The sequence below is a fragment of the Purpureocillium takamizusanense genome, chromosome 5, assembly GCF_022605165.1.
Source record: "Purpureocillium takamizusanense chromosome 5, complete sequence".
In the NCBI taxonomy this organism is placed as follows: Eukaryota; Fungi; Ascomycota; class Sordariomycetes; order Hypocreales; family Ophiocordycipitaceae; genus Purpureocillium; species Purpureocillium takamizusanense.
Genome location: NC_063072.1, coordinates 600562 through 627110, shown reverse-complemented (window position 1 = coordinate 627110; position 26549 = coordinate 600562). Strand labels below are relative to the sequence as shown.

Below are 26549 nucleotides of genomic sequence, written 5' to 3'. Positions count from 1 at the left end.
TCCATACCTTATATACAAAGTATACATAAGTAGGTACTCAAAGTCAAAAGGGACGAGGCAGGGAGCGAGCGAGCGTCCCTCGCGAGAGAGAGAGAGACATGGCGCGACATGACTGATAGATATGCTTGCTTGCTTGCGCCTCGCCACCCCCCTCCTCTAACCCGCCAGATGTGACACCTTGCAACCGACAAGGGCTATGCAAGAGAGGGCTGTGCTTCATTCATTAATGCACGCACGACCGACTGACAGACGGACCGTTCGACCTGCGCCTCGGTCGAGCTTTCGGCTGTCAGCACAGCACAGCACAGCACAGCACCTTGGTACACACACGCATCGCGCGCTCCAACACACGCTACACTCTGCTAGCAAATACTTCCGTGGAGAAGCATGTCCATTATTCCGCTATTCTTTTCTCTCGAGCCATTCTAACAATCCAATGCGTGTGTAATCATGCTCCATGCAGTATGCAATGCAGCCACGGCCACAGTAAACCACGTCCTCTCTCTCTCACATACACAAGTACAGCTCTCCCCGACAAGACTGCAACCAGGCAGGCACGGAGGCAGACAGACAGACTCACGACACGTCCACCAGCTGGCCCTCGTCCCACTTCTTCTTGGCCGCCTTGAGCAACACCTCGAGCTCTCCGCTCATCTCGCACATGCTGCGGAACGAGCCCTCGACGTCGCTGATGAGCTCCCACGGGTGCCCAAACTCCACCACCTCGCCCTTGTCCAGCACCAGCACCTTGTCGTAGTCCACAATCGTCTGCAGCCGGTGCGCAATCGTAATCACCGTCCCCGTCATCTCCCGGATCGTGTCCTGGATCTTCGAGTCCGTGCTGTAGTCGATCGACGCCGTCGCCTCGTCCATCACCAGCACCGTCGGCTTCTTCAGCATCGCCCGCGCCAGGCACAGCAGCTGCCGCTGCCCCTGCGACAGGTTCGACCCCGACTCCGCCACCGCCGACCCCAGGTCCAGGAACACGTTCTTGTTCGTCATCACCGACGGCGCCGGCGACCGACCCCCCACCGATCCCGGGGCCCCTGCCACCGTCGGCGTCGGCGGCACTGTTGACGGCTCGTCGGGTCCGATCAGCTGCACCCGCCGCAGCGCCTCAAACATCTGCTCGTCCGTGTACTGGTCAAACGGATCCAGGTTGGTCCGGATCGTCCCCATGAACAGCGTCGGGTCCTGCGGCACAATGGTGATGTTGTCGCGCAGGTCCCTGAGCCCAATCGTCCCAATGTCGATGCCGTCAATCACAATCTTGCCCTTCTCCGCCTCCAGCGCCCGGAAGATGGCCAGCGCCAGCGAGCTCTTGCCCGCCCCCGTCCGTCCCACGATGCCCACCTTCTCCCGCGCCTTGATCTTGAGCGAAATGTTCTTGAGCACCGGCTCCAGGTCGCTGCGGTACCGCGTCGTGTACTGCACAAACTCGACGTTGCCCTTGTCCGGCCACGACGCCGGCGGCCGGCTGTCCTCGAGCACCGGCGGCGCCTCCTGCTCCAGGTCCAGGTACTCCTTGACTCGCTCCATGGCGTTCATGTTTTGCTCGTTCATACCGTACAGTCGCACGAGCCACAGAATGTTCTCGGTAAAGTTCATGGCGTAGCTGAGCGAGATGCCCGCCGCGCCCGCGTCCACCTTGCCCAGGCTCAGGATGATGAAGACGCCCGCCGCAAACGATACCGTGTTGCCCAGGGCGTCCGCCCGGAGCGCGAGCCATCTGTTACACGCCCACAGGTAAATGAACGGCCGGCTCTGCGTGTTGACCTTGTGCAGGTTGTCCCGAATGAACCGCCGCTCGTCGCCGTACGCCCGGATTGTCGTCATGCCGCTGAGCGTCTCGCCAAACTGTTGGAACAGCGGGCTGCGTTGCACCGACTCGAGACGCTTCAAATCGCGAGACGCACGCAGGTAAAACGTCGCCACCAGGTAGAAAAGCCCGGCAATGAACACGGCCGCGATAAGAAATCCCGGCGTGATAATGGCAATCAAGACGACAGTGACCACCAGAGACAGCGCACACGACATGACGCCAATCGCCACGGGTGAAATCTCCTGATCCACGGCCTCGAGGTCCTTGCTGAAGCGGTTCATCAGCTGGCCGAGCGGCGTCACGTCGAAGAACTTGAACTTGGCCCGCGTCACGGCGGACATGAGGCGGTCGTGAAGGCGCTTCGACGCCGACAGCGATCCAAAGAAGATCCAGATGTCCCTGATGAAGGCGGCGAGGGCGCCGGCGGTGCCAATGATGGCCAGCCCCGCCAGATAGTAGCCCAGGTTGACTTCGGGATACGCAGGCGTCGAAAAGGGCACCTGGCCGTCCGCGACGGCAGCCGTGACTTGTCCAGACCCGTTGCCGCCCAGTCGCGAGACTGTAGCCCACGTGCCCTTGGCAAACGACTGGACTCCGTATCCGTGAGAGGCAGAGCTCAAGGCCACGCGGGACGTGTCCTCCTCGACGTACTTGTTGGCCCACTCTCGCACCCACACGTTGGTGGCGACTGTTGCGAGTTGCTGAAGGTTGAACACGACGATCGTGACGATCCAGAACCACCAAGGCCCCATAGACTTGAGATAGATCTTCATGACGGGCCACTTGACGGCGCCCGTAGCCTTGCCCTCGTCCATGGCGTCCACCTGCGGCTTCTTGGACTTGATCTTCTTAGACAATCCGTCGAGCGCATCGCCGTTGCCGTTGACCATTGTCTCGTCACCGACGCTTGACGGCACGCGGCTGGGGACACGGGAGCCACACGCCGACGGAGGCCTGGACCTTTGGATGTCCTCGCCAAACTTGCCAGAGCTGATCAGCTCTTGCGCAGATCCCTGGGCGGCGACGCGACCATTGTCCATAAGAACGACAAAGTCGGCAGACGGCACGCATAGAGAGACGTTGTGAGTGACGAGGATACACGTCCTGCCCGTCATGAGCGGGCCCTTGATGCAGTTTGTAAAGATCCACTGGGCCGTGTGCGAGTCGACGGCGCTCAAGCAGTCGTCCATGAGCACGTGTGCCGAATTGGAGTACAGGGCGCGGGCGAGGGAGATGCGCTGCTTCTGCCCACCCGAGAGGGTGATGCCTTTTTCGCCCACCAGCGTCTCGTCGCCGTGGTCGAGGATCTCCAGGTCGCGCTCCAAGGCACAAGCGACAATGACGTCCCTATACCGCTGCTCGTCGTATGGTGCCGCGAACAAGATATTGTCCCGAATGTTGGCATTGACCAGCCAGGCCGCCTGGGCGACGTAGGCGATTGTATCGGCGAGTCCCGTCTCCGGGTCTGGTCGAACTTCCTCACGGCTGCGACCGCCGGGACAAAAGACGCGGCCATTCACCAGAGTCATCTCGCCCAAAAGACCCATGAGCAAAGACGTCTTGCCGGATCCCGTCGGGCCCGCAATAATGTTGAGCTTGCCAATCTTGAAGTCGACGTCCATGTCCAGCAGCTGGAAGGCCCGCGAGCCGTCCTCGCCGACCGAGTCTTTGCCGCCCCAGATGAGGGTCGCGTCCCTGAGCCCGATGCGCTTGACGCCGTCCTCGTCGACATTGTCGAGGCCCAGCTGGTCGTACTTTTCCGTTTCCTCTTCATTGAGGAACTCCTCGACACGGTCGACCGAAACCTTGGCCTCCTGCACGTGAGCAAACATGTCGCCGAGCTGGTCGAGCGGGACGCGCAGGAGCATGAAGAGCGAGATGGCGGTGAAGGCGATGGACGGGTACAGAGGCTTCTTCTCGATGAGTGTATAGACGAGGAAGGAGAAGAAGGTGATGAGAACGGGAACCGAGTTCCAGATGGCGACGGCACATGCCCAGAGGATGAAGCGCGAGCGCAGCGCATTGAGCTCGGCTCGTCGCTTTTCGTCGATGATGCGGCCGAACCGCTCCTCCCAGGCAAAGTACTTGATGATTCGAATGTTCTGAAGCACCTCGTTGGTGACGTTGATGCGCTTGTCCGTGGCCTTCATAATATTCTTGGAGGTGATGTTGAAGCCCCGCGCGAGGAAGTAGTTGATGGGCAGCAAGAAGGCCATGACGACGAGGCCGGGAATGGCACTGAGCCCCATGACCTGCCACAAGAGCACGACGGAGATGACGAGCTGCGTGGGCGCCGCGGCGCAGAGGAAATGCAGATACGCCGTCACCTCGGACACCTTGAAGCTGTCAACGGACATGAGGTTGATGATGGTGCCCAGGTTAGCCTGCTCGTCGTCGCCAAGCTTGGACAGCTCTTCCACGCTGGGAACCGAGTTGGCGGACTCGGAGTCGCTGTCCGGATTCTTCTTCTTCTTGCCTCCGAGGCCAAGGGCGTTCTTGATCTTGGCCGCGGTGGTGCTGTCCCCATCCGAGTCCGTCTTCTTGGTTTGCGCAGGCTTGTCGCCAAGTAGGACCTTTTCTTTGCCCGAGGCGGCCTTGCGACGGAGCGCCTTGGCATAAATGTCCCCAATGATGATGGCTCGGACGCGGATGCAGATTTTGCGACCGGTCCAAAGAGCCATGCCGTCGGCAAAGGATCGAATCGTGTCAAGGACGGGCATGCCAATGACGTAAAGCCACAGGACGTTGATTGGCGCCATGTCGGGCTCCTCGACGTACTCGAGGATTGCTCGAAGCAAAAGGGTGGGGGCAAAAGTGAAGAGGCCGGAGAGAAAGGCGAGGAAGCACTGGTAGAGAAGCATGCCCTTGAAGAACTTGAGCAGATGCCACGTGAGGGCGCCCGTCTTCTTGAGCTGTCGGTAGTCGGCGATGACGGCGGCCGCCTTGTCCTTGGGCAGGAGGTTCCAGACGTCCTCGAGCTCCAGAGACCTCTTCCAGCCCTTGTACACGATGGCGTCGACCCAGGCAAATGTGGCCAGGGAGAAGAGACTGGCCAGGGGCTCGCGCGACGGCTCAATGCCATCCTCCCACTCCAACAGGACCGTCTTGTTTCCCTTCCTAGTCGTAATGGCCATGCTGAAAAGCAGTGTGATGAGGGCGAACTCGATGATGACGAGGATTTGGGCCATGCGGCTACTTGGGTGGATCATGGCGGAGCGGAAGATGAAGATGTTGAAGACCCAGCTGAGCGCGTAAATGGCGGCGGTGTGATTCCAGAGGTGCGGAATGCGCCACTTGGAGGTGCCGAGAGAAAGTCGAAGCGAGGCCAGGATGAGGACGTAGACCCAGGTGACGAGACCAACAATGGCGGCAAGGGTGCCGCGCTGGTACCGATACGCGCCAGAGACGAGCGCGATGACATTGACAATGACGAGAGCAACGATGGCCAGCTCCTCGACCGCTTGCGACAGGCGCTGACCCGCCGGGGTATCGGCCTGGACTAGGGAGCCTCTGCTCATCGTCTTGGCGAGGGCCAGGCGACCGCCGTTGATCTCAAGGTCGCCATCGTCTTCAGTGTCGCTGTCGGCGGTCGCATCGGGAGGGAGGCCGGTGTGGTCTTCGGCGGCGGTGTGGCCATTGGGCACAGGCTTGTAGCCCTTGTACCCGTGGCGGGCAAGCAGGCGGGGGAGGTTGTCCCAGGCAATGCGAGCAAAGGAGATGCCAATCACGATCAACGGTAACAAGATGCTGAGATAACTATTGGTTCCCAGTCAGCGACGTCTGTGCAACGGCATTGATGCAGCAGCACGCGGGCGGCGGCATGGGAAGCACAAACTCTGTTTGAAAGCACGGCAGCAGGTCGTCAACCCGCCATATCGGCCACGGGCATTGCGCGAAAGCACCCATGCTGCTGGGCGCTGTGGTCGAGATGCCGCGATCCGCCTCGTCCTTTTGTCACCACGTACGGTGAAGTGGGACGGCAGGCCGGACAGAGACGACCAGTTCGCTCGTCTTGGGTCGCGGAGCGAACCGTGACCGAGGAAGCGCAGCCGAGCGAGCTACGGATGAGGAGACTCGACTCGAGCCGCGAAAGGGTGCGTCGTGGAAAGGATGCGACACGGGTGCGCTGTAGGGGAAGGAAGACAGCCGATTGAGCCCGAATGAGGAGGCCGAGGCGCGGCGACGGTGCTCGGTGCTCCGTCGGGGCGGCGTGTGTTGTTGTCGCAGATCGCGTTGGACCGAGCCGTGGGGGTGGTCCGGTGGTTGGAATTGAGCGCGGGCGGCGAGGGTAGCGTCACGTCACGGCGGAGGCGATTGAAGGTGGGCTCCCAGCACCGGAGACTCGGTGTTGGCGGGGAGCGAGGCGAGGAACCCAGCAAAGAGAGAGGCGCCCCAAAATCAAAGAAAAAAAATGCGAGACACAATTTCTGCGCCGACTAGCAGTAGTAGCCGCCCACTCGAGTACGTCTGGCCAAGTCGGTGGCGGCAGCTGCTCGAGTCCGCTGCCTCTTTCTTTCCCTTCGTAGGCAGAACAGAGAAAATCCTGCGCTGCACAAAAAGAGAAGGCCTAGTATAGAATACACGACGCTCCGCGCAACCTGCAAAGAATAGGTGGCGACGGAGGGGCAGGAGGGAGGGAGAGGGAGGAGGAGGGGAGTGAGAGGGGGGAGGGAGGAAGGAAGGAGGAAGGTGGTAAGCTTCGACCGAGCCGGACGGCGCAGGAAGCGGAAAAGGCGTGAACAAGTACCTCTGCGGCGGTGACGGAGGGACAGCGACCTACGGAGAAGGTACGGTTGGTCCCAAGGTATAACTTAGTGGTACGTAGCTCCAATCTTCACGGCACGCCACCAGAGGCCGGCGTCCCCCTCCCGCCGCACGCCCCGAGGGATAATGATGGGGCATAACGGAAGGGCATCCATACAGTACGTAGATGGCAGCACTGAAGGCATGGAGGGCGCCAGTCCCTGTCGAGCAAGCCTCCTTGGGTCCCTCCGTCTCCATGTCATGCCCTGCCATGTCACGGCCGCGTTGCTTCTCCGTCCGCCGTCGCAGTCACTCGGTGACGGGCCGGCCGTGTCTGGTCACTGTCGGCCGGCGGACGGACGGTCCTCTCGACAGGCCCGGCCAGACTCGAGACCAGCCAGGGCTAGTCCCCCCCGGACGGATGCAATGACCAGGGGTGACGCCAGTCGGGGAGCCAGGAGGGGGGCACCCCCGGGGCGACGTCGGCGGGCGGGTGGAGACGGTTTGCAGGCCCTTATTAGTGCAGTGCAGTCGTACAACGTATCGCGGAATCATCAGCGCGCGTGTGTCTCAGTGTCGCATCTCGCACGTCGGGTTCATTACCGGAGATATCTGGTGAGCTTGTGTATGGCATGAAACTCGTGCAACAGGACAACAACAACAAGCCAAATGATAAACACTGGGAAAAAGCAAGGCGCGAAGAGGCGCCTTTGCACCAGGCATCATCACGCAACACCCATAGACAACAGACTGGGTTCAAGGCTCGGGGGGGGATGCGTTTTGATGGCAGTGACTGCCCGCGCCGGCCGAAGTGGGTGTTTGTGATTGCAGTGGAGACGGCATGGATGACAGAGACCTGCTGGCCGTCAGGCGTGCATGGACGGCCTCCGCACGCTACTACTCCTGCTGCTAACCTGTCCATCATTCTGCGGACGGGACCGCTTAGGTTTAGTGGTTAAGTTAGTAGTATTGTGTGAAAAGGCTTCGAGACAGTCACGGACCGGGCAGGCAGGGCAAAGGGCAAAGGGCAAGAAGCAAGCAACCTTAGGCAGCTGGCTCCGGGGCCCTCCTGTCTGTTTCGCTCGTGTCCCTTGGCCAAAGTCGCAGTCGCAGGGAAGTCACCATCTCGCTCCTTCCAGACTTGTCCATAACCTTGGGAGTAACTTACCGCCTCTCCCAGCTCCGTACCGAGTACGAAAAAGGTATCTCACCAAGCAAGTTTGATTGGTAAGGTACCAACCCCAGGAACCTAAGTACTGAGGCACTTTACCGTTCAATGCGCTGCCCAGCAAGCACGACTCGCGCACAAAAACAATGGAACAACAGCCCGTTGCGGCCACGCCTAACTGAGGTGGCCCTGTTCCAGAATTCCATTGCTCTCTCCCCTCGAGGACAAACCTCTGCCTACTTTTTTTACCGAGCTGATAACGCTCGCCTCCGTTCCTCGCCACAAAAGAACCATGCCCGGCGAGCCAGAAACCACCTAGCGCTCACGGCCGCCGCCCAACCACCAAACGCCTGGTATGCCACTGGCGTCGTGCACTTGGTAGAGTGGACGCCGCCGCCTCCAACTCCGCCGCACACACTGCAATCAATCGGTCCCCCACGAACGCCATGATGCCGCTGCTCGACTTATTAGCCGCTGCACGCATCTGCGTCCGTTGAAGAAGTATTTGCCGTTGGCCAAGATCCCCCCCCCCCGCGACTCCTTTCGCACATGTACGTGCGTGGAGCGAGCGCGCAGAGAACCCACAAATATCCATGGATGCCCCTGACAGTGGTAACAGCCGTCTGCGCGCCTCCAGTCGTTCGTCAGGCATGGTTGCTTGCTTGCAACGCGGCATGGGCGTTCGCATAACGGCCGTGCAGCCGTGCTCCCTATCGCTGAACTACGCACTACGCAACATTGTTGCTCGCAGGCGTCTGCCTGATTGTATCACGACTCTCCCCTGCCCGAGGCATCCAACTGCCGTGCGAGGTGTTGCGGTCATAGACTCTCGGTCAACGAGCGTCATTTCCGTCCAACATGGCAGCATCGGCGGCTCTTATTGATGCGCACGCACGCATTGCCCGTCCGCCTGGCTGTCACTACTAAGGTACAGCACGCCCTACGAAATACAGAGACAGCTCAGTACCCAGTCCTGCCTCCGCTTGCCGCGGTCCTGTGACTTGTCCTTGGGCCAGTCAAGGGTCTCCCGAGCCACGGCTTGCATCATCCGGCCGACGCTCGATGCAGGCCATACACCATGACGTGCAACAGCCGCCCCAAACTTTGCCCATGTAAGCTCGAGGAGGAATCAATCACCCACTGGTCACCCACAGGGGTCCATGCACGCTGTGCGCTCGTGACTCACCGCCCGCCCAATTCATGTCGGTCCCCAGTCTCACCTCTCTCCACCACGGTCGATTCTGCAACAAGCATCCATTGCTGTGGCGTGCTGTGCGCTAGGCTGGGTGCCATTGCAGCGCGCATCCCTGCCACGACGTGAGCCGCACATTTCCAAGGCGGTCAGGTGCAGGCTGGCTTGCCTCGTTGCGATTATGTCGCGTTGCACCAATGTCTCTGGCACGCGCATGTACAGTATACTGTCCAGTATACGCACGTCGCGCTGCGGCCGCCACGCAGTGATTGCACCGTTCTTACTGTACAACGCAGCCGTGCTGTACTTCGTATGTATGTACGTAGTTCGTACGTAACTACATTATATACGTAGTCGGGTCGCAGCTCGGGACCAACCAACGCCTCGACGAAAGTCTGGTCGACAAGCAGCACCAGTCGGCGCGTTTGTCGGGGCCCCGGATAACCTGCATTTGCCATCCACCTAACTAGTTGCATGGCCTGCCTGGTCAGGTGCATCCAAACGTTCGTGGGGTATAACTTATCGACACACACTGCTGTTCATCCTGTTCCGTCTTTGTCGAGTTCGCTCGCCCCGCCCCGCAGCTCGGGCCTCGTACCCGGAGCTGCGGCGACCACCATCACCGCCACAGCTCGTCGCAAAGCAGGTGTCTGCTGAAAGCTGATGAGAGACCAGAATCAAACGCGGATATTACTATCGACGTACGCACTGCGCGTACAACTACTGCACCATTGCTGTACTGTGGTAGCACAACCTACCAACTTCCACCTGAAAGCTTCTTCTTCCAATCATGTCTGCGCCCGCCACAAATTCTGGCCGCCCACTCAAATCAGAACGCGTGCTCCGCCCTCCGCAAGACAATTGAGCGCCGCCTCGCCACGGGAATCGCGGCGCTCCATGTCTCTCGAACCCGGCCGGTGTGTGACCGCGAGACATTCTTGGACAATTGTGGGTAGGCGATGCTCAGAACTCGAGGAAACCTGCAGGCGATCCAGCTCCACGCAACAAAGCACCCTGCCTGCCTGCCTGCCTGCCTGCCTGTGCATCGTGACTCACAAGCTGTTCAATGGTGACAAGACATGAGCAGTGGCGAGTCAGTGGTGCAGTACGGTACGATACTGTGGCATGGCGCACTGTAAGTTTTTTTTCCTTGCTCTGCTTGCTCCCGTCCGAGGATGGGATGGGAAACGGCTGCTAACAGAGGGCGGTGCAGGTCGTGCGTCAGTAATACTAGTGGCATGCACGTACACAGGATTAATGCGCGGCCTAATGCAAGATCCGAGTCCAAGAGGATTGGTCGTCGTCCATGATGAGATTGACGAGAGAAAAAAGACCCCACGACTCATGATGATGTGCAATCGTTGATCCAACGACCAACGACGAACCGACCCCTCCTCCGTGCAGCATTTCCTTCCTGCTCAATGCGTCCCCCCAGAACCGTTTGATCCATCCGGTCTGACCGTCTGTCTGTCGCATTCAATCCGATCCGTTGTCTTCTCGTGACGAATCACAGGCGCGTGCACAGCACAGGGACTAGGTTTACTTGCTGACTATCCTTAGGCAACCCATCAACTACGAAAGTTACCACGAAAGAAGGCGTGTTCGTACTGTGCGTACACTCGTATATATATATATACCTATACGAAGAGCCAACGGGATTTATCAACTCACATGCTCAACTGTTGCCTGCCTTACGTTGCCTTGCCCTGCCCCCTACGTATTCCGAGCCACTCGTCGCGCTGCCAGTATTCGTGCGCGTATTACTCCGTACCTTGTAACCTTGTGTACCTTACCTTGCCCTACCTACTAATTAAGTGAATAATCCGCCATGTGCAAAGTACGAACGGAGCACCTACACACGTACCTATCTAACAATGTTTCGATATAAACGCCTTCCGCGTCGCGCGTGAGGGGTTTCCCCCTTGCGGATGCATGCACGTTTACGTCCTGCACGAACACCGTTTCGCGACATCTATATAAACCCATGTGACCTGACATTCAACCCTTTATTTTTCTCTATCGATACATCAACATTTATAGAGAAGATGGCAATTGAGACCACATGATAGCTTACGTTGACAAGGTGTGGGCGTGAATGATACAAGACGCGAGATAGCTTTGGGGCGAGTCCACTCGTCGTGTATGTCCTACCCTAAACCCGCCTGTGACGCATGCTCGCGAGACAGCAATTGGACACGACACAACCAACCTGTTTGCAACCTGATATGCTCTCTTCGACCGTCAAGTACTAGACGCACCACCGCAGTCGTACGCTCTTTTGTAGCCGTCTTCAATGCACCCTGGATGCAGACTTTCAAGTCATGATTTCATTTGTGCTAGCCGGCTCGTCCGGGGCAACGCAATGCACCAGTCTCTCCACGTACAGTCTCATACAATCGACGCCGCTCGCCCCGCAGTCATTGCGCCGGCCTGTGCCCCGTCTTGACCTTGTCCCAGCTGACTTTGCAATTGACGCCCACCCTAGACTCCCCCGTTCGCTGTGGATTTTTTTCGAGGACCATGGCTGTGCCTCCTTTATATGTTCCTTCGTGCTTCCCTCCCCACATATGCCATTGTTGGTACAACAAAAAACGTCTCCCGTGTCTCCGCGCGTCGAGGGGGCTCGCGGCAGAGTCGGGTCGTGTAGAAATGGGGCTGCCGTCTGTCGGACTCGGCGCGATTACCCCATGATCATGCCCTTCATGCCGGACAGATCTCCCTCCTTGGCGGCGATTTCGAAATAGCCGTAGATGATTCTGCCAGCTGTTAGTTCTGGACGCAATAAGATAGAGAGAAGAAGGCACTCACGTGACGGCAAGGAGGGTACCGGTGCCGGAGCCAAGAGCGCCCATCAGGTCGCTGGCGACGGAGAGCGCGCCAATGCAGGCACCACCAAAGGCGGCGGCCGTGGGGATGATGCGCTTGAGCTCCTTGTACATGCTCTGGTCACGGTGGCCAGCCATGACGAGGCCCTGGTCCTTGAGCTGCTTGGCGACGTCGCGAGGGCTGGAGCCGGAGACCTCAATCCACGTCTTGGAGAAGAGAGCGCAGGCGCCGAGCATGTAGACGATGTAGGCGGCAGTGTGGATGGGATCGAGAAGGGCGTCCTTGAAGTTGAGCGGGGGCGACATGTAGTAGACGAGGCCGGAGGCGGCGTGCAGCTGCGAGGAGCCATCCTTGGCCTCCCAAACACCGAAGAGGCGGACGAGGAGGTTCTCGGAGAAGCGCGAGTACAGCATCTGGCTGATGAGGAAGACGTTGGAGGACAGCGCAGACTGCAGCATGATGGGCATGTTGGAGGTGTAGAACAGGCGGACAGGGTACGAGCCGCGGGCGCCGCGCTGGCGGGACGACTTGACGGGGATCTCGACGCGGAAGCCCTGGAGGTAGATGACGGCGACGAAGACCAGGATGGTGGCCAGCAGGTTCATGATGTTGGGCAGGTTCTGCCTGTAGAAAGCCTCCTGAAGGGCACGCTGCTTGTTGGGCCACGTCATGAGCAGATGGAAGAGGGCGATGACGGCACCCTCGAACTCGGGGCCACGGCCGGTGTTGATGGTGGTCGGGGAAAAGGCCTTCCACATGATGGACTCGCAGATGTTGGTGGCGATGAACAGCGAGATTCCGCTGCCGAGGCCGTAGCCCTTCTGCAGAAGCTCGTCGAGCAGGATGACGATCATGCCGGCGACCACGAGCTGGAGGATCAGGAGGAAGACGATGCCGGCGCCGAGGTCGGAGGGCGGGCCGTAGAGGCCGGTGAAGACGTAGACAGTGGCGGTGCCGGCGGACAGGATGAAGGCGAAGAGCTTCTGGGCGGTCTGGTAGAGCTCGCGGTCCGACTTGAGGTCGAGGTTGACGTCGATCATGTGGGTGCCGGCCAGGAGCTGGAAGACCATGCCCGAGGAGATGATGGGGGTGATACCCAGCTCCATGAGCGTACCGCGGTTACTGGCTATCACCATACGCAGCCAGTACAGCGGATCCGAGTTGTCGGAGGAGACGATGCCGTAGAGGGGCATCTGGCTCATGACGAGGAAGATGAGGAGCGTGAGGGCGGTCCACATCATCTTCTGGTTGAAGGGAATCTTTGTCTCCGGCTGCTGAACCTCGGGGAGGAACGGCACGAACGGCTTGACAAGGTCAAGGAATCGGACTGCAGAGGAACCGCGCACGTTAGCATTGTGTCGTTGGCGGTCAATGGTGCCGCGCGCGTGGCGAGCATGGACGCGCAACGGCGCCCAAGAGGTGGCGCGACGGAGCTCGCGCGCACGCATCGCAGGAGCGACTTACGGGAACTCATCTTGGCGGCTGGACGAACAAAACCCGGGAATTAAAGAAGGAATGAAACTCAATTCACCAAGGGGAAAGGGGGGAAAAGGACGAGCCGTGAGGAGCTCGCGCAATGGGGGGGGGGAGCGGACGAGGTCGCGGCGGTTTAATAAGGAGAGGAGGAGGAGGAGGAGGTTGGCGATCTGGCTTCTGGAGTGGCGCCTTGCCCCCGAATTGTGAGATGTGTCCAGTCCAAAATTATTGGGGGACAGCACGTGACCAGGGGGAAAGGGGAGCTGAGCTGGGAGCTTGGGGTTCCATGCTGTTCTGGATTGGGGCAGGGGCCCCCCTGTGGGGCAAGCTGGGGAGCCGCTAGTGGTGCAACTTCTGAGCCTGAGGACCGGCAGAACGGGACGGGAAGCTTGGATCTTAAGACTGGCGATAGCTCCAGCGCAACGTCGTTTTCTCCATCCACGGCCCCTGCACGGCCATATCTTGAACGCGCGCCCCTACATACGTGGATGCTTCGCTGCCTCGGACCGCGCCTCCTCCGCCGCAATGTTGCAACAATGTCCGCCCGCAAACCCGCGAAACCGCTGCTGGTCGTCCTGGGGTCGACCGGCACCGGCAAGTCTGATGTAAGTCTCATCCACATCTCAAACGCACGTGCTTTGGTCGATTTGATTCACTGCTGACGGGTCCTGACAGCTAGCCGTGGAGTTGGCCATGCGCTTCAATGGCGAGGTCATCAACGCCGACGCTATGCAGCTCTACCGCGGCCTGCCCATCATCACCAACAAGATTACGCCTCAGGAGCAGCACGGCGTCCCGCACCACCTCCTCGGGCACATTGGTCTTGACGAGGCGCCATGGGACGTCGAGGATTTTAGGCGCGAGGCTACGCGCGTCATGGGCGAGATTCGTGGTCGCGGTAACTTGCCCATCCTCGTCGGTGGCACGCAGTACTACGTCGACCCCCTGCTCTTCACCGACATCATCCTCGATCAGGTGCAGCAGGCTGGCCCGGACACGTCGTTCCCCATACTCGAGGAGCCAACTGAGGTGCTGCTCGAGGAGCTGCGCAAGTGCGACCCCGTCATGGCGGAGCGGTGGCACCCCAATGACCGCCGCAAAATCCAGCGCTCGCTCGAGATCTTCCTGCACACGGGCAAGCCAGCGTCACAACTCTACGACGAGCAGCGTGAGCGCAGAGCCGCTGCGGCTCAGGAGACCGGCGGCGACGCCCAACCCTGGGAGAAGCTTCTCTTCTGGGTCGACGCGGATAAGGAGGTCCTGCGCGAGCGGCTGGACGGGCGCGTGGACAAGATGCTTGACGCGGGCCTCCTTGCCGAGGTGCGTGAGCTGTACGACTTTAAGCTCGACCAGGCGGCCAGTGGTACGGAGCTGGATATGACCAAGGGCATCTGGCAGTCCATAGGCTACAAGCAGTTTGAGCCGTACCTGGCCGCTCTCGACGGCGGCGAAGATGTTCCCGCCGATGATCTGGCGGCCCTCAAGGCCAGAGCTGTCGAGGACATGAAGACGGCGACGCGCCGCTACGCCAACTACCAAACACGCTGGATCCGACTCAAGCAGATCCGCCGGCTGCGCGAGGAAGGCCCCGAGGCTCTGCGCAGCCTCTACCTTGTCGACAGCACCGACGCCGCGCAGTTTCACGAGCGCGTTGTCGGCCCCGCAGCGGACGTGACGGCGCGGTTCCTCGCCGGCGAGCCGTGTCCAGACCCGACGACTCTGTCGGAGCGCGCGTGCGAGGTGCTCACCGTGGCGGCCGAGCCCCCGCCGCCGGAGACGCCCGCGCGCCACACTTGCGACTTGTGCCAGACCGTGCTTGTCACGGAGCAGGCCTGGCAGCGGCACGTCAAGGGCACGGCGCACCGTCGGGCGCTGAAGAAGAAGAAGAAGCTGGCGCTGGTGCCGCTCGAGAGGACGAGAGGGGATGATTCTGGAGGGGCGACACCACCATCGAGCCCTGATATTGGGTCCTTGTTTTGAGGCCATTTCATACCGATATCCATGTAGCCGGGTCACCGATACCCGTTCTCTCATATAGATCCAGCCAGCTTCTTTTAGGCCTTCCTAAGAATGCCGAGCTGCTGTTAACGAAGTAGAAGATGACAAGGGATGCCCTTTTAGGATATTCGAAATGATACATCCACGTACGATTTCTATCCCGCTTCATGAACGCGTCATCTACTTCCCCATTCCTACCTTGAGTCACTTCTCCAGGCGTCCCGAGCGATGATTTCCTGGGTGTTAAACAGCTCGCCGACCATGTAGCTCCAGGTCTGGCCATCCCTTTCCATACAGGTTTCCTCCCGCGCATGTCCCGTGGGAGCTCCCAGCCGATTCGGGCGCGTCAATTGCCGCTTTGGTAGGGGACTAATTCACCGCGGAGGGATTCCTTTTTGGCAAGGATACATGGCGGGCATTCGGGTCGTGCGCAGTTCTACGTGCAGTTCTATGCGCACGCCTCGGGCTACCTTGTCCGTCCATCGCGTACCTAGGTAGTCCCAGGGGTAACGTGCGCGTGCACAGGTAGATGCCGTCCGTTGCGATGTTGTTGGCGTGGCGGAACACAATCTCACCATCGATCTTTTCGCCTTCTCGGGTCCGACAGGGACGTCGGTCAGCGTCTCGTCGGGTGGCGAATCCCTTAATGTGGAAGCAGCCGCCCCCGGGCCCGAATCACAAAGTCCTTTTCGGCTTCGGGGATGAGGCGTTCGGCCTCGGCGTATTGGCGCCTTGTCTAGCGCGGCCTTGATTACCCTCAGGGGTGAGCGAGCCCGACCAGATGTTGCTGTACTAGTACCATGTTCTCAATGGAAACGAACTTGAGAAGTGCTAGTCGCGTTCGCTGAGAGAGAGCGTGAGAGAGTGCCAAGGTGAAGAAGGCCTGCTTCGAGCTGGGCGTCGAAGGGCCTCAGCGGTGCGGACGACGGTGAACCCAACAGCGGTCCGCGCCGGCAGTGCAGTGGCGGATCACAGGCAACTTCGAGCTCGGGAGGGACATGGAGGGGGGCGGGCGCGGTGCGGACGCAGACGAAGGGTCGTGTTGATGCGGTGGCGTAAGTGTCTCGGGAGGGTGAGGCGGCGTTGACTCTCTGTTCATGATTAGATTACGTGCAGCACGGCAACTGGGACTTTCCTCTCTGGAGCGTGAGAAAACAGAGACTGTGGTTACGTCGGTCAGCCGGGCAAGGCGAATTGCAGCTGCAAAGTGCCCGCCCGCCCGCGTGCCCTGCAGAAACGCTTCGTTCAATCACCTGCATATCCGAGGAATACGTGTTTGCGAGACCGGCAGTTATCCCACGACCCCTACTACTACTCCGTACCTTGCCTGTGCTACAGTACCTTCCTACAAACTTTGGTCCATACCACCTTCACCTTGTTGGGTAGTAACACAACAACGGGCGCGGACTGGAAGTTACTACCCACCCACCCGCCACCACGGCTGTCGTCAATCCCACCGAACCTACCCACCGGCCGGTTGCCTTGCCCAGGGTCAGTCAAAACGTCGACGTCGTGAGAGAACCAAAGAACCAAACAAAGGAAAAAAAAGAAAGCGCCACGACCCCCTCCTCGGCAGGCATCTAAAACATCCGGACCCGATCGACACGCGCGAATTGCGACTGTAAGCCGGAAAATGCTGGAATCGGAGAGACACGCGAAAAAAGAAACAACAATTAGAAGGAAATAGTAGCAGTAGCCTGGCAAGCCTGGCTGGCTGGCTCGCACTCTAAACGAGGGTCGCTCCCGAAACAAGAAAAGACTCACAAGGAGTCATCCGTGGTCACGCGCCCAGCCCACGAATTGCAGCCGGGAAGAAAAGGACGGGACTGGTAACGCGGGTGTGGACGGTACCTTACCTGATGCTGGGCTGGGCTGGGCTGGGCTGGGTTGCCCTCCCAGGGTTCCAAGACAGTGAGTGAGTGCTACGTACGACCCTCTGTAGGATTCAAGCCCGCGCGCCGCCCGTCGAGTCATCACGCCGCCGGCGGGTCGCGGCCCCTCTGGGGGGGGGGGGGAGGGGAGCTCTCGGGCAGGGCAGGGGGCGGCGGCGGGGCGCGCACGAACCGGATGGACACGGCTCCAGGCAGGGCTGGTTATGCACGACGAGATGGGATCCGAACGTATTCTGGCCATGCACAAGTGGACGCCACGGCGGCCTGCCCTCCGTCCGCCGCCGTCGCCGACGCCGCCCGCCTGTCCCATCTTTGTTGGTGCCTTGGACTCGCTGCCATCCGGGAGACGACGACACGCGCGAAGGTCGAGAAAGGACAGAGAGAGTGTGTGAGAGTGACCAAAAAAAAAGGAGGCTGCTGCACTTCCTCCCACTACCACGTACGTCAGCGGAGCCAGCCTCTGGCGGACCTGTCATCGTGACTCCCGCACGCGCAGGGCGAAGGCGGGCGATCGGCGGCGGCGGAATTATCAGGGTTGCCAGCCAGCCAGCCATCTGATAATAACTCGTTGATTGAGGATACGTCCAGTATACATGTATTCTCGCCGCTCATGGTAGGTACATACGTCACGTATAGCCAACGCATCTGTTCTGTATATGGGGTATGGAGTGCGTGCTCCGTACGTACGTACGTACGTAGTCCTCGTGGTCCTTTTTATTTGATGCCCCTGTCGCGACCACACACACGTGTGCAGCAGCTTGCGACGAGCCATCCATCCATCCATTCTTCAGCTCGGGTATCGCTCCCGCTGTGCTGTCCGCCCGCGAGGAAGAGTCAGAAACGAATTGACTGCCAGCCCAAAGAGGACACGGTCGACGGTTTGATGCTTGAGGCTGCCTGTCGCCTAACCAAAACGTTGGTCGACGCCTATCAGCACCACCTCTCCCGTTGAACCACGTTTTTGCGAAGGCTCATCTACCTCCGCGAGGTATCTTCTTCTCCTACTCTCCCAGTTTTTTTTTTTTTTTTTTTTTTTTTTTTCGTTGTTGCCTGCCGGCTGGCCCCAACGATACACGTTCATCAAACAGCACCAAACAAAAAGCGACTTTGCTGGCTTTGGCGCCATCGTCCGCTGCCGGCACCGCCATTTGCCTTGTAGGTTCTGGCGTGGTTGCTGCTCCGCCACTGATAAAACAACTCCGCAGTCTCGTCCGCAGGCGCCACACCGTCCCAGTCCGCCGGCCGCAGCAGTCGTCATCGTTGCCTTGATCGTTCCAGCCGTTGTCTGTCCTTTTTTGGTTTGATAATCTTGCTGCCTCAAACCCGCGAACCCTGCCTGCCCGTCTGCCTGCCTGTCGTGGAGGCTCCATCAAAGCTTTCATACTTGCTGGGAAACCTTCCACCTAAGCAAACCCTTGCTTGACAGGCGCTGCTGCCGCGTAAGTGCCAATTCCCAACCCCCCCCTCTCCCTCTCCATAGCCGCCCGCTCTAGGCAACGTTCGTCGGACGCCTGATGCAACTGCACTACCTGAGATGCATGCCGCGCGCGCTCCACTGGGTTCGGTGTGTTTCCAATCCCTCTCTCCACTGCCCGCGGTGACGCCGCGTCTTCAATCCCTCAGATCAGTCAGGTACCTTGCCTACTCCGGCAGCCTAGCGCTGTGACGGGGAAGCCCTGGAGGTTGTGTGTAGCACAGTCGGAGCTTGCTGCTTCCGTTTCTGCTGGCGGTGGGGGACAAGGTTCCCACCACTGACCCAGGGCTCTGTGCGCGCGCTCATCCCTAGCGTCCCGTCTGCAGCGAGCCGTTCTGGCGAATCGGCCCTCCAACTCCACTACTACGTTAGTACCAACGATAAGTGTGCTGTTCGCGCTGACGTCCGTCCCCCCCCCCCCAAAGGTTGTTTGCCCGCAGCGGAGCAGCCATCACTGCCTTGTACAAGTAGTGCCTGCTGCCGACCGCGCCCCTCCACGTGAAAACCACCGCGACCCCCCCCAGCTTCCATCGTCATCAGGCAACCAACTTCTTCATTCCACGCCTGTTCCCGCTCCCGCACTCGCTCCGTCGCTTGTCCCCTGACTAGCGGATCAAACCGACGCCAGGCAGCATCGCGCACTGCCCATTAAACAACCCGTGCCACCCCGCCGACGGAGCCGAACTCGTGCCTTGGTGGCCTCGCCTAACCGCGATCCCGACGATTCCTCAACTGCCAACGACGACGCCGCCCCCGCGCGCGCACCTCACGGTATCTCTGCCTTGTGCGACGCCGATCCAATCCTCAGCGGGATCTTGGCCACCCGTCGTCGACCCTGACGCTCCCATGTGAGGCGCTGGGCGTCCGCGCACCCCAACATGTCGTCACACGCCGCCTCGGCTGCCCCTCACAGGCACGCCCGCGTGCTCGCCTGCGTCTTGTGTCAGCATCGCAAGATCAAATGCGATCGGAATTTCCCATGCGCAAACTGCGTCAAGGTTCGTGGTCCCCGTCCTTGTCGCGACGGCGGGTCGCCTCTTCTGCCCCATCCCATCCCCGCCATGCGATGCCCCTCCCCCGCCATCATGCCACCGCATATTTCCTTGACTGACAGCTTCGCCTCAGGCCAACGTCACCTGCACGCCCAGCACGCCCGCTCCGGCCCGCAAGCGCCGCCGTCCGAACCAGGATCTCCAGGAGCGTCTCGCGCGATGCGAGGAGCTGCTCAAGCAATATGCCGGCGCTGCCCCGCCGCCGACGGAGCAGTCCCCCCCGGAAAACCAGGTCAAGCCGGAGCCCTCGGACACGACGCCGATGAGCACCGACACGCAGCAGAGCTGGGCACCGGCCTGTCAGCTGGTCAACGAGGACAACGGCCCCCGGTTCATGGACAGCTTCATTTGGGCCAGCATATCTGAGGAGGTACGTCCCGCCACACTGCTTCGTGCGCCGTGGCGCATGCTAACGGACCCTAGCTCCAAGCCATGCGCGACATTGTCGAGACAGAAGACCCCGAAGATTCCAGCATACTCGGCTCCGAGGAGTTGACTCCCGACAACAACACAGACCTCTTCTTCCAGAGCGACGTGTCCACCAGCATCGATGAGCTCACTCCGGAACCCGTCCACAGCCTCAAGCTATGGCAGCTTTTCCTGGAACGGGTGAACCCTCTCACAAAAGTCATCCACGTCCCAACAGTGCAGCCTATTGCCATGGAAGCGGCGACCAACATGGCCAATATTCCCTTTCACGCCCAGGCCCTTCTTTTTTCCATATACACCATGGCCGCCTTCTCCCTCACAGATTCAGAATGCATACAGACCCTTGGCATTTCGCGAGAGGCGGCGATGCAAAAATTCACTGCCGGCTTCAAAGGGGCGCTAATGAGGTTGAATTTCCTCAAGAATTACAACATGACTGCCCTGCAGGCCCTTGTGCTATTCCTGGTGAGCACAGTCCTTGACCACGTCTCTGCAGAGGTGCCGCTAACGCTCTCAGCAATCACTACAAGGACGGTATGACCGACACGCCGCCTGGATTCTCTGCGGCACCGTCGTCCGCATCGCTCAGAAGATGGGCTACCACCGCGATGGTGAGACCCTCGGACTCGACCCTTTCGAGACGGAAATGCGGCGGCGCATCTGGTCGCAGCTCGTCATCCAGGACTCCAAGTACGCCATGATGTCGGGGCTCACCCAGTCCATACCTCCAAGTACCTGGAACACACAATTGCCTCAGAATTTGAGCGATTCCGACATCTATGCCGGAATGACAGAGCCTGTGCGTCCGCGTGACGGGCCGACCGAGATGGCCTTTGTCATCATGGTCAACGAAATCTTCAAGTTCAAGCTGGAAAAGGACAACAGTTCTGACGGACGGGCCTTTGAGGCCGCCCTCATGGGCCAAGACCTGGACGGCGAATCCGACTCTACCGATGTGCACCACACCATATTTGCAAAGTTCCGTGCCTCGGCCGAAGCCCTTGAGAGGAGGCTCGCCGAGCTCGAGGCTAAATATGTGGACAGGAACGCCGGCCCTGTCCACAAGGCGGCGCTTGCTCTGCGGCCGATGATGACGAACAAGCTGTCGGAGATGTTGGTACCGATGCGTGAGCAGCCCGAATACGGCACCGAAATCTTTGGCCCCAAGGACAACCTGTTCAAGGTTTTCATCATGGGCAACGAGCACAAGATGGAGGCCATGGACGTGCTCAAGGACACGGGGTTCCTGTGGTGGGTGAAGCTGCATTTCCAGGTGGACGTTCTCGCCCTCATGATCGCGCAGCTCTGCCGGCGGCCGACGGGAAGCCTCGCCGACCGCGGCTGGGCCGTCCTGGAGCGCGTATACGACTATCACGAGGAGCTCTACGACATGACGCAAAAACAGAACCTGGTGCAGGTGCAGTATGTCCTCAAAGCGTGGAAGATTCGCGAGCAGGCCTACGCCAGGGCCGGCCGGGCGATCCAGGCGCCGCCTTTCATCTTGCAACTCCGCGACATGTTGCCGTCCCACGAGCCTCGGTCGTCGACGAATTCGTCAGCGACGCCGCCGATGGCCTCGCAGCCGCCGATGCAGCACGCCCAGCAGCCCAAAGCCGAGCAGGCGATGGGTTTCCAGCCCGCCAACGACCTTGACCCATTTATGAGCGGTTACCTCGACATGTCGACGCTCGACTGGGGCGTGTTTGGCGACATGATCCCCAGCGGAGGCGACCAGCTCTCGGCGGCCATGTTCAGCGGTCTCGGGCTCGGCAACACGCCCATGGAGGGCATGAGCGTTGTCGACAACATGGGCAACCCGAGCCACTTTTGATGCGCCAGCGGCATATATTGGCGGTACCGGAGTTGTGAGAAGAGAAAAAGACTGCGCGCATGCGCGATGGTGTGCGTGTGTGTGTGTGCGCGCGCGCCGGAGGATAACGATGCGTTTTCCGGGCGTTTTTATGGCGATATACTATGATTGATATACAACGGAGGACTGGCATCTCCCCCCTCCTGGAATCCATGGATATGGACGGCCGGCCGGCCGGCTGGCTGGCTGGCGGAGTTTTCAAACGGCCACCCCACTCGCGGCGAGTGACGGACTGACTGACGGACGGACGGACCAACTGTACACTACCTGAGGTGTCTCTCCCCCTGTACTCTTATCTTCCATGTGGAAATGCACCAATACAAAAACTCTACTATAAGGACTCGCTCGACGTTGTCATCGTCATCGCTGGGCTTCTCTCCCCTGACTGTACGCTACGCTGTTTTGTTGTTACGTTGGTTGTGTACTGGGGTGGGTGAAGGAGGGCTGGGGTTGTGCTGGTGAAGGTCTTGCTCGGATGCACGAGATGATGGACAGAGGTTCAACTTGTGATGCGCGCTGCCGTGACAGGTGAAGCAACGAAGTACGAAGTACAGTATACTCTTCATGCTGTACCAGGTTGATGGATGACCTGCTGGATAATCTCCGGTCAGGCCCCACGGCACGTGACCCCCACATCGCCAGACCCCCCCCCCCCCAGCAATAAATTCTAACGTCCAAACTTTTTTCTCCCCCTTCCCTTCTCCTTTTCCTCTCCAGATAGTCACGAGCCGCCCGCCGTGCGCTGCCCTACTCGCGCCTTTCCGCCGGGGCAGCGGTCCGATCGGCAACCTCGGGGCCCTTGGGTCCCTCGTGGGCGGCTCGGAGAGGAAAGCTGATCCTTCGTTAATCTCGACGCCTTTGTTGGTCCCGTCTGGGTGTCGTTTCATTCTGAGATCTACATGCTGAACTGAACCCCTGCCTGCGTTTTTGTGCTGCTGAGAGAGCGTGTCTAGACCCGGAGTATACTCGCCGCGCCCCCTTGTGTGGGCCGAATTGAACCCTTCGTTTGTTTTCAATTGACGTACATGCGAGCGTCCCGTCAAATTGGACTTCCATGCCGGGTCGCGTGGCCCAAGTGAAATGAAATGCGGTGCCACCTCTTCGCGTGAACCTGCTCGCGATTTCTCCAACGTAAACCGCCGAGCGCAACACCAACATAAAAGACGCGTCCGACATGTCGTTCTTAACGACAGTCTGTTCCCGTCCGCCTGCCATCTGCCGACTTCATCTTTATCGCTTGGCTCCAATGTTCGCTCCGCAACGAGCCCCGAACGCATCCCGTAGCTGGTGCTGATTCCTTGTTCGCCCGATGCCCACCCCTCGCAGTCGTATCATGTCGGGAGTTGTACAAGAGTTCGCTCGACTTCGCATCGTCATGCTACTCCATCATCGCATCGCAATAGCCTCACCGTCATTCGTCATTTGCTGCGAGGACCGCCCCGTCCGGTCACCATGCAGACCGACGCCCAGCTGCCCAAGAACACCGCGCCGGCAGGCTTCGCCCAACTTACAGGACCAGCCTGCCGACGCCATTGTCCGGACAAAGGCACAACACCCCGGCTCAAAAACTCTCAGCCGGCGACGCCCCCCTCCACGGACCACCTCCGGCGCACCGACGTTCCCGGGCTCGAGGGCCCCGGCGACTTGCATCGTCGGCGCAAGCGTGGTTCTGGGCGTGGGACCGACTGCGGTTGTGAGGACAGTATGCGGGCTGGCCACACTGATGAGAATGGCGCTGCCGCGTCGCTTTCTCTGCAGAACATCACACTCGCTCAATGGGGAGCAAAGCACGCCGCGTGAGGAAGGCAGCAGCGGAGGGGACGATATGATTCAGTACCGACACCTCCGACGACGCATCCAGTGACAATGACAAGGTTGACATTCTGCCGAATATTGGATGTAATGAGGATCCAGCAATCACTACAGAATAGAGAATTCAGGATATATCGCTTGATAATGAACTACATCGAACTACATGTAGGACTTTTAATGCCCCACGCCATTGGTAAGGGTATTGTCGGCATCATTAGCACAGGCATCGCAGGACTCGGTCTCGTCTGCAACATTGTCCACCGCTCGAATGCCTCGAGGGCATCGCAGCCTAGGATGGTTCGGCCTCGCCGCTCGCAACGCACGGTATTCCGAGCACCTTGTCAAGGCCTCCTCGTTGATCAGGTCCCTCGCGCCGCACCGTCGGCACTCCGACACGTTCTGGATATAGTAGCACATGGTGAGACGTGGATTGGAAACGACCCAGGAAGAAGCCTTTTCTCGATGTCAGAAAAGTATACTGGACAATGAAGAATCCGCCGTGGGCTGTAGTGTTCGTACAGCCGATTCTGCTCGGATCCGGTCTGCAAGTCTCGTTGTATCGGAAAAGAGCGATTAACATGGGCAACAAAATGGAGAAATGCCCCCCTGACTGGCGTCAGCGTATTTATTCCGGGATTGGAGCTCATGTGATTCATTGTCGCCTTGATTTGTAAAAGACACCCACGCCTTGCGGCTTTGGCTGGGCTTTCTTTCGTTCTACTATCACTGATCTGATCACGCCTGTGACAGTTGAAGTGAGCTTGTGCAAGTCACGCGCCAGGTAGTCACGCATACAAACAATAACATAAATTCATAAAGACAATGCAAACTTGGGGATACGTATTAAGGGACCTCATTCATTCCATCACTCCAATATGGGCAAAGCTCGTCCCCCCCCTCCCCCCTCACAAACCACCACTCCCCGCGGTGGTACGCACTACTCAAGCCCCAGCCGTCGTGGGCAATGCTTGCAGGAGTTCAACTCGCTCCTGACCTTCTCCTCCACACGAACACCGTCCGGGCAACAAACATGTGCCGACGGAGCAGCTTTAGCTACCGCGGCGTTGTACTCTGCGCAGCGTTCTATGGGGCTCGTCCCCATGTACTGCTTTGCCTTGCACCTCCTACATTTCCTGAAGTTCTGGTATTCGACGCACATGGCGGAGGTGGTGGCCCAGTTCTGAAAGATGTGGGACAGTGGCAAACGAGAGCGAAGAAGGTGCTTGGTGGTTGGGAGGAGATTTTCTAGGATGTTGTGGGAGATGATGCACGCTGTGCTAGCAAGATGATGGGAGTTGGCGTAGTGTGGGCAAGCTGGCGCTCTTTTATAGTTCCGCGCACCACGATCTCCAAGTGCATGCGCAACATCAAAGACTTAGGGCCAGTCTACGTTTAGGGTGCGCTGATTCACGCAATCTGAACAGCTCCAGCTCAAGTCCGGTTAACTCCAGTTGAGGCAAACTGAACGCCATGAGTCCCTCCAAGCGGATTGTTGGGACAGCGCTTGCTGGACAAATATATGTGCTGAACATGGACTGGCTTTGTTATGTTTGAGGGCAAGCACACGTAGACGCAACTAGGCTTTTACGACTGTAAAGAAAGAAGAAGGAAAGAGCATCAAAGGGACACTCTGAACACTCTGGACTAGAGAAAGGAATCGAGCCAAACATCCCAAGAAATTCCACTCTTTGCTTGATTTACCTCAGTCTTGATTTACCTTATTAAGTACTGACAACTATCTAATAAAACCCTTTGAGCGAAGGTATGCCTTGTTCTTGCGCCTTGCAATCCGTGCACCGGGCGGTGCCCACGACGCGAGGCTGGTACCTGTACCCTTGCCAACAGCGGGGCTTGCGTTCACGGCACCCGTTCTGCCGCCACTGCTCCGTCCTAGCTATCAGATCAGCTCCGGGGAATGGGGTATCCGTGGTGGGAGGATTGGCGATAACGAACAACGCTGTTAGTTCAGGCTAAGAGGACAGAATCTTTGCTTGGGGAATGGGACCAGGATATTGTCTACTTCGTCGTTCGAAATTCAAGGAAGAGAATTAGCAGTCGGGAGCCGAGGCAGAAGCGTTTTATATTGGAGCTCAGACTTCGAGTATATCACGGCTTCTTGGGCATTTTCAACTGATTCATGCAAGTCTGAATAGTCCACCTGCCTCCGCAGTCTCGCGCGTGTTGCTGCGCTCGTCGTTGTCACTAAATCACTTGCGGCTCTTCTCAAATAGAGATGCTAAATACGAAATGGCTATATCGCGTTTAAAGGCGAGCGTACCTCGATGCAACTACTTTTGTAAAATTATCAAAGAACTGGCACTTATTACTCCGAATCAAAAGAGAGATCACGAGTCACCACACTTGAGGGATGAGGGCTTATTCAGTGCACCCGAACGCGCGATCACGAGAAAGTAAACGCTTTGCTACTCTACCCCAACGAGCACTAGCAAACACGAATGAAACCCACAACGCTCAAAGCCAATGAGCTCACTGCCTTACGTCCTCGCCCGGCACTCAGTACACTCCATGATATATCCCATCTCGCGCTTCCTCTGTACGGGGGCCTTGCCACAGACGGGCCTGGGGCCCTTGCTTCCTGTCTTCTTCCACTTGTCTATCGCTTTCAACAGCTTACCGCAGGGGTCGGGCTTCGATTGCTGCGAGAGGTAGATGCGCTCGCTGCAAACTCTGCAGCGTGCACAGTTGTTCCATATAAGGCACATGTTGGTGAATCTCCAAGGCGACAAGCTGTCCTGGCCCTTGTGTGCGTGAGAATCTGGAGAGAAAAATGATTG

General features: G+C 58.9%; 5 protein-coding genes across 6 annotated transcripts; 3 read left to right on the top strand and 2 right to left on the bottom strand.

Moving 5' to 3' along the window:
• Window positions 1–362: 362 nt before the first annotated feature.
• Window positions 363–6636, bottom strand: YBT1 (Transporter of the ATP-binding cassette (ABC)). 2 transcript variants are annotated; one of them, XM_047987098.1, is made up of 2 exons: window positions 5658–6636; window positions 363–5578 (listed from the first exon to the last, which is right to left on the bottom strand). In XM_047987098.1, the coding sequence occupies exons 1-2, from the start codon at window positions 5726–5728 to the stop codon at window positions 577–579; spliced, it is 5073 nt and encodes a 1690-aa protein (XP_047843082.1). In that variant the 5' UTR covers window positions 5729–6636; the 3' UTR covers window positions 363–576. The 2 variants fall into 2 exon arrangements, with proteins under 2 accessions (XP_047843082.1, XP_047843083.1); XM_047987099.1 differs by having other exon boundaries at window positions 363–6636.
• A 4374-nt stretch (window positions 6637–11010) lies between these two features.
• SEC61 (translocon subunit) lies at window positions 11011–13373 on the bottom strand. Its single transcript, XM_047987097.1, has 3 exons — window positions 13216–13373; window positions 11734–13078; window positions 11011–11681 (listed from the first exon to the last, which is right to left on the bottom strand). Exons 1-3 carry the CDS (start codon window positions 13223–13225, stop codon window positions 11606–11608), a joined length of 1431 nt encoding a protein of 476 aa, XP_047843081.1. The 5' UTR covers window positions 13226–13373; the 3' UTR covers window positions 11011–11605.
• A 261-nt stretch (window positions 13374–13634) lies between these two features.
• Window positions 13635–15375, top strand: tit1 (tRNA dimethylallyltransferase). Its single transcript, XM_047987096.1, has 2 exons — window positions 13635–13832; window positions 13903–15375. The coding sequence occupies exons 1-2, from the start codon at window positions 13716–13718 to the stop codon at window positions 15205–15207; spliced, it is 1422 nt and encodes a 473-aa protein (XP_047843080.1). The 5' UTR covers window positions 13635–13715; the 3' UTR covers window positions 15208–15375.
• A 2505-nt stretch (window positions 15376–17880) lies between these two features.
• On the top strand, window positions 17881–22946 carry JDV02_005778 (uncharacterized protein). The gene is made up of 5 exons (XM_047987095.1): window positions 17881–18556; window positions 19017–19589; window positions 19717–20013; window positions 20067–20537; window positions 20590–22946. Exons 2-5 carry the CDS (start codon window positions 19470–19472, stop codon window positions 21901–21903), a joined length of 2202 nt encoding a protein of 733 aa, XP_047843079.1. The 5' UTR covers window positions 17881–18556; window positions 19017–19469; the 3' UTR covers window positions 21904–22946.
• Window positions 22947–23348: 402 nt separating this feature from the next.
• On the top strand, window positions 23349–23883 carry JDV02_005777 (uncharacterized protein). Its single transcript, XM_047987094.1, has one exon. It carries the CDS (start codon window positions 23395–23397, stop codon window positions 23740–23742), a length of 348 nt encoding a protein of 115 aa, XP_047843078.1. The 5' UTR covers window positions 23349–23394; the 3' UTR covers window positions 23743–23883.
• Window positions 23884–26549: the final 2666 nt, after the last annotated feature.

What these genes read in the sequence shown, in the direction of transcription:
- JDV02_005777 (XM_047987094.1), top strand. Translation starts at nt 23,395, where the DNA reads ATGCAGACCGACGCCCAGCTGCCCAAGAACACCGCGCCGGCAGGCTTC.
- tit1 (XM_047987096.1), top strand. Translation starts at nt 13,716, where the DNA reads ATGCTTCGCTGCCTCGGACCGCGCCTCCTCCGCCGCAATGTTGCAACA. An exon ending in CCGGCACCGGCAAGTCTGAT is followed by an intron (nt 13,833 to 13,902) that starts GTAAGTCTCATC and finishes GGGTCCTGACAG; the next exon opens with CTAGCCGTGGAGTTGGCCAT.
- SEC61 (XM_047987097.1), bottom strand. An exon ending in GGTACCCTCCTTGCCGTCAC is followed by an intron (nt 11,682 to 11,733) that starts GTGAGTGCCTTC and finishes AACAGCTGGCAG; the next exon opens with AATCATCTACGGCTATTTCG.
- YBT1 (XM_047987098.1), bottom strand. Translation starts at nt 5,728, where the DNA reads ATGGGTGCTTTCGCGCAATGCCCGTGGCCGATATGGCGGGTTGACGAC. An exon ending in CTGCCGTGCTTTCAAACAGA is followed by an intron (nt 5,579 to 5,657) that starts GTTTGTGCTTCC and finishes GGGAACCAATAG; the next exon opens with TTATCTCAGCATCTTGTTAC.
- JDV02_005778 (XM_047987095.1), top strand. Translation starts at nt 19,470, where the DNA reads ATGTCGTCACACGCCGCCTCGGCTGCCCCTCACAGGCACGCCCGCGTG. An exon ending in GGGCCAGCATATCTGAGGAG is followed by an intron (nt 20,014 to 20,066) that starts GTACGTCCCGCC and finishes AACGGACCCTAG; the next exon opens with CTCCAAGCCATGCGCGACAT. An exon ending in AGGCCCTTGTGCTATTCCTG is followed by an intron (nt 20,538 to 20,589) that starts GTGAGCACAGTC and finishes TAACGCTCTCAG; the next exon opens with CAATCACTACAAGGACGGTA.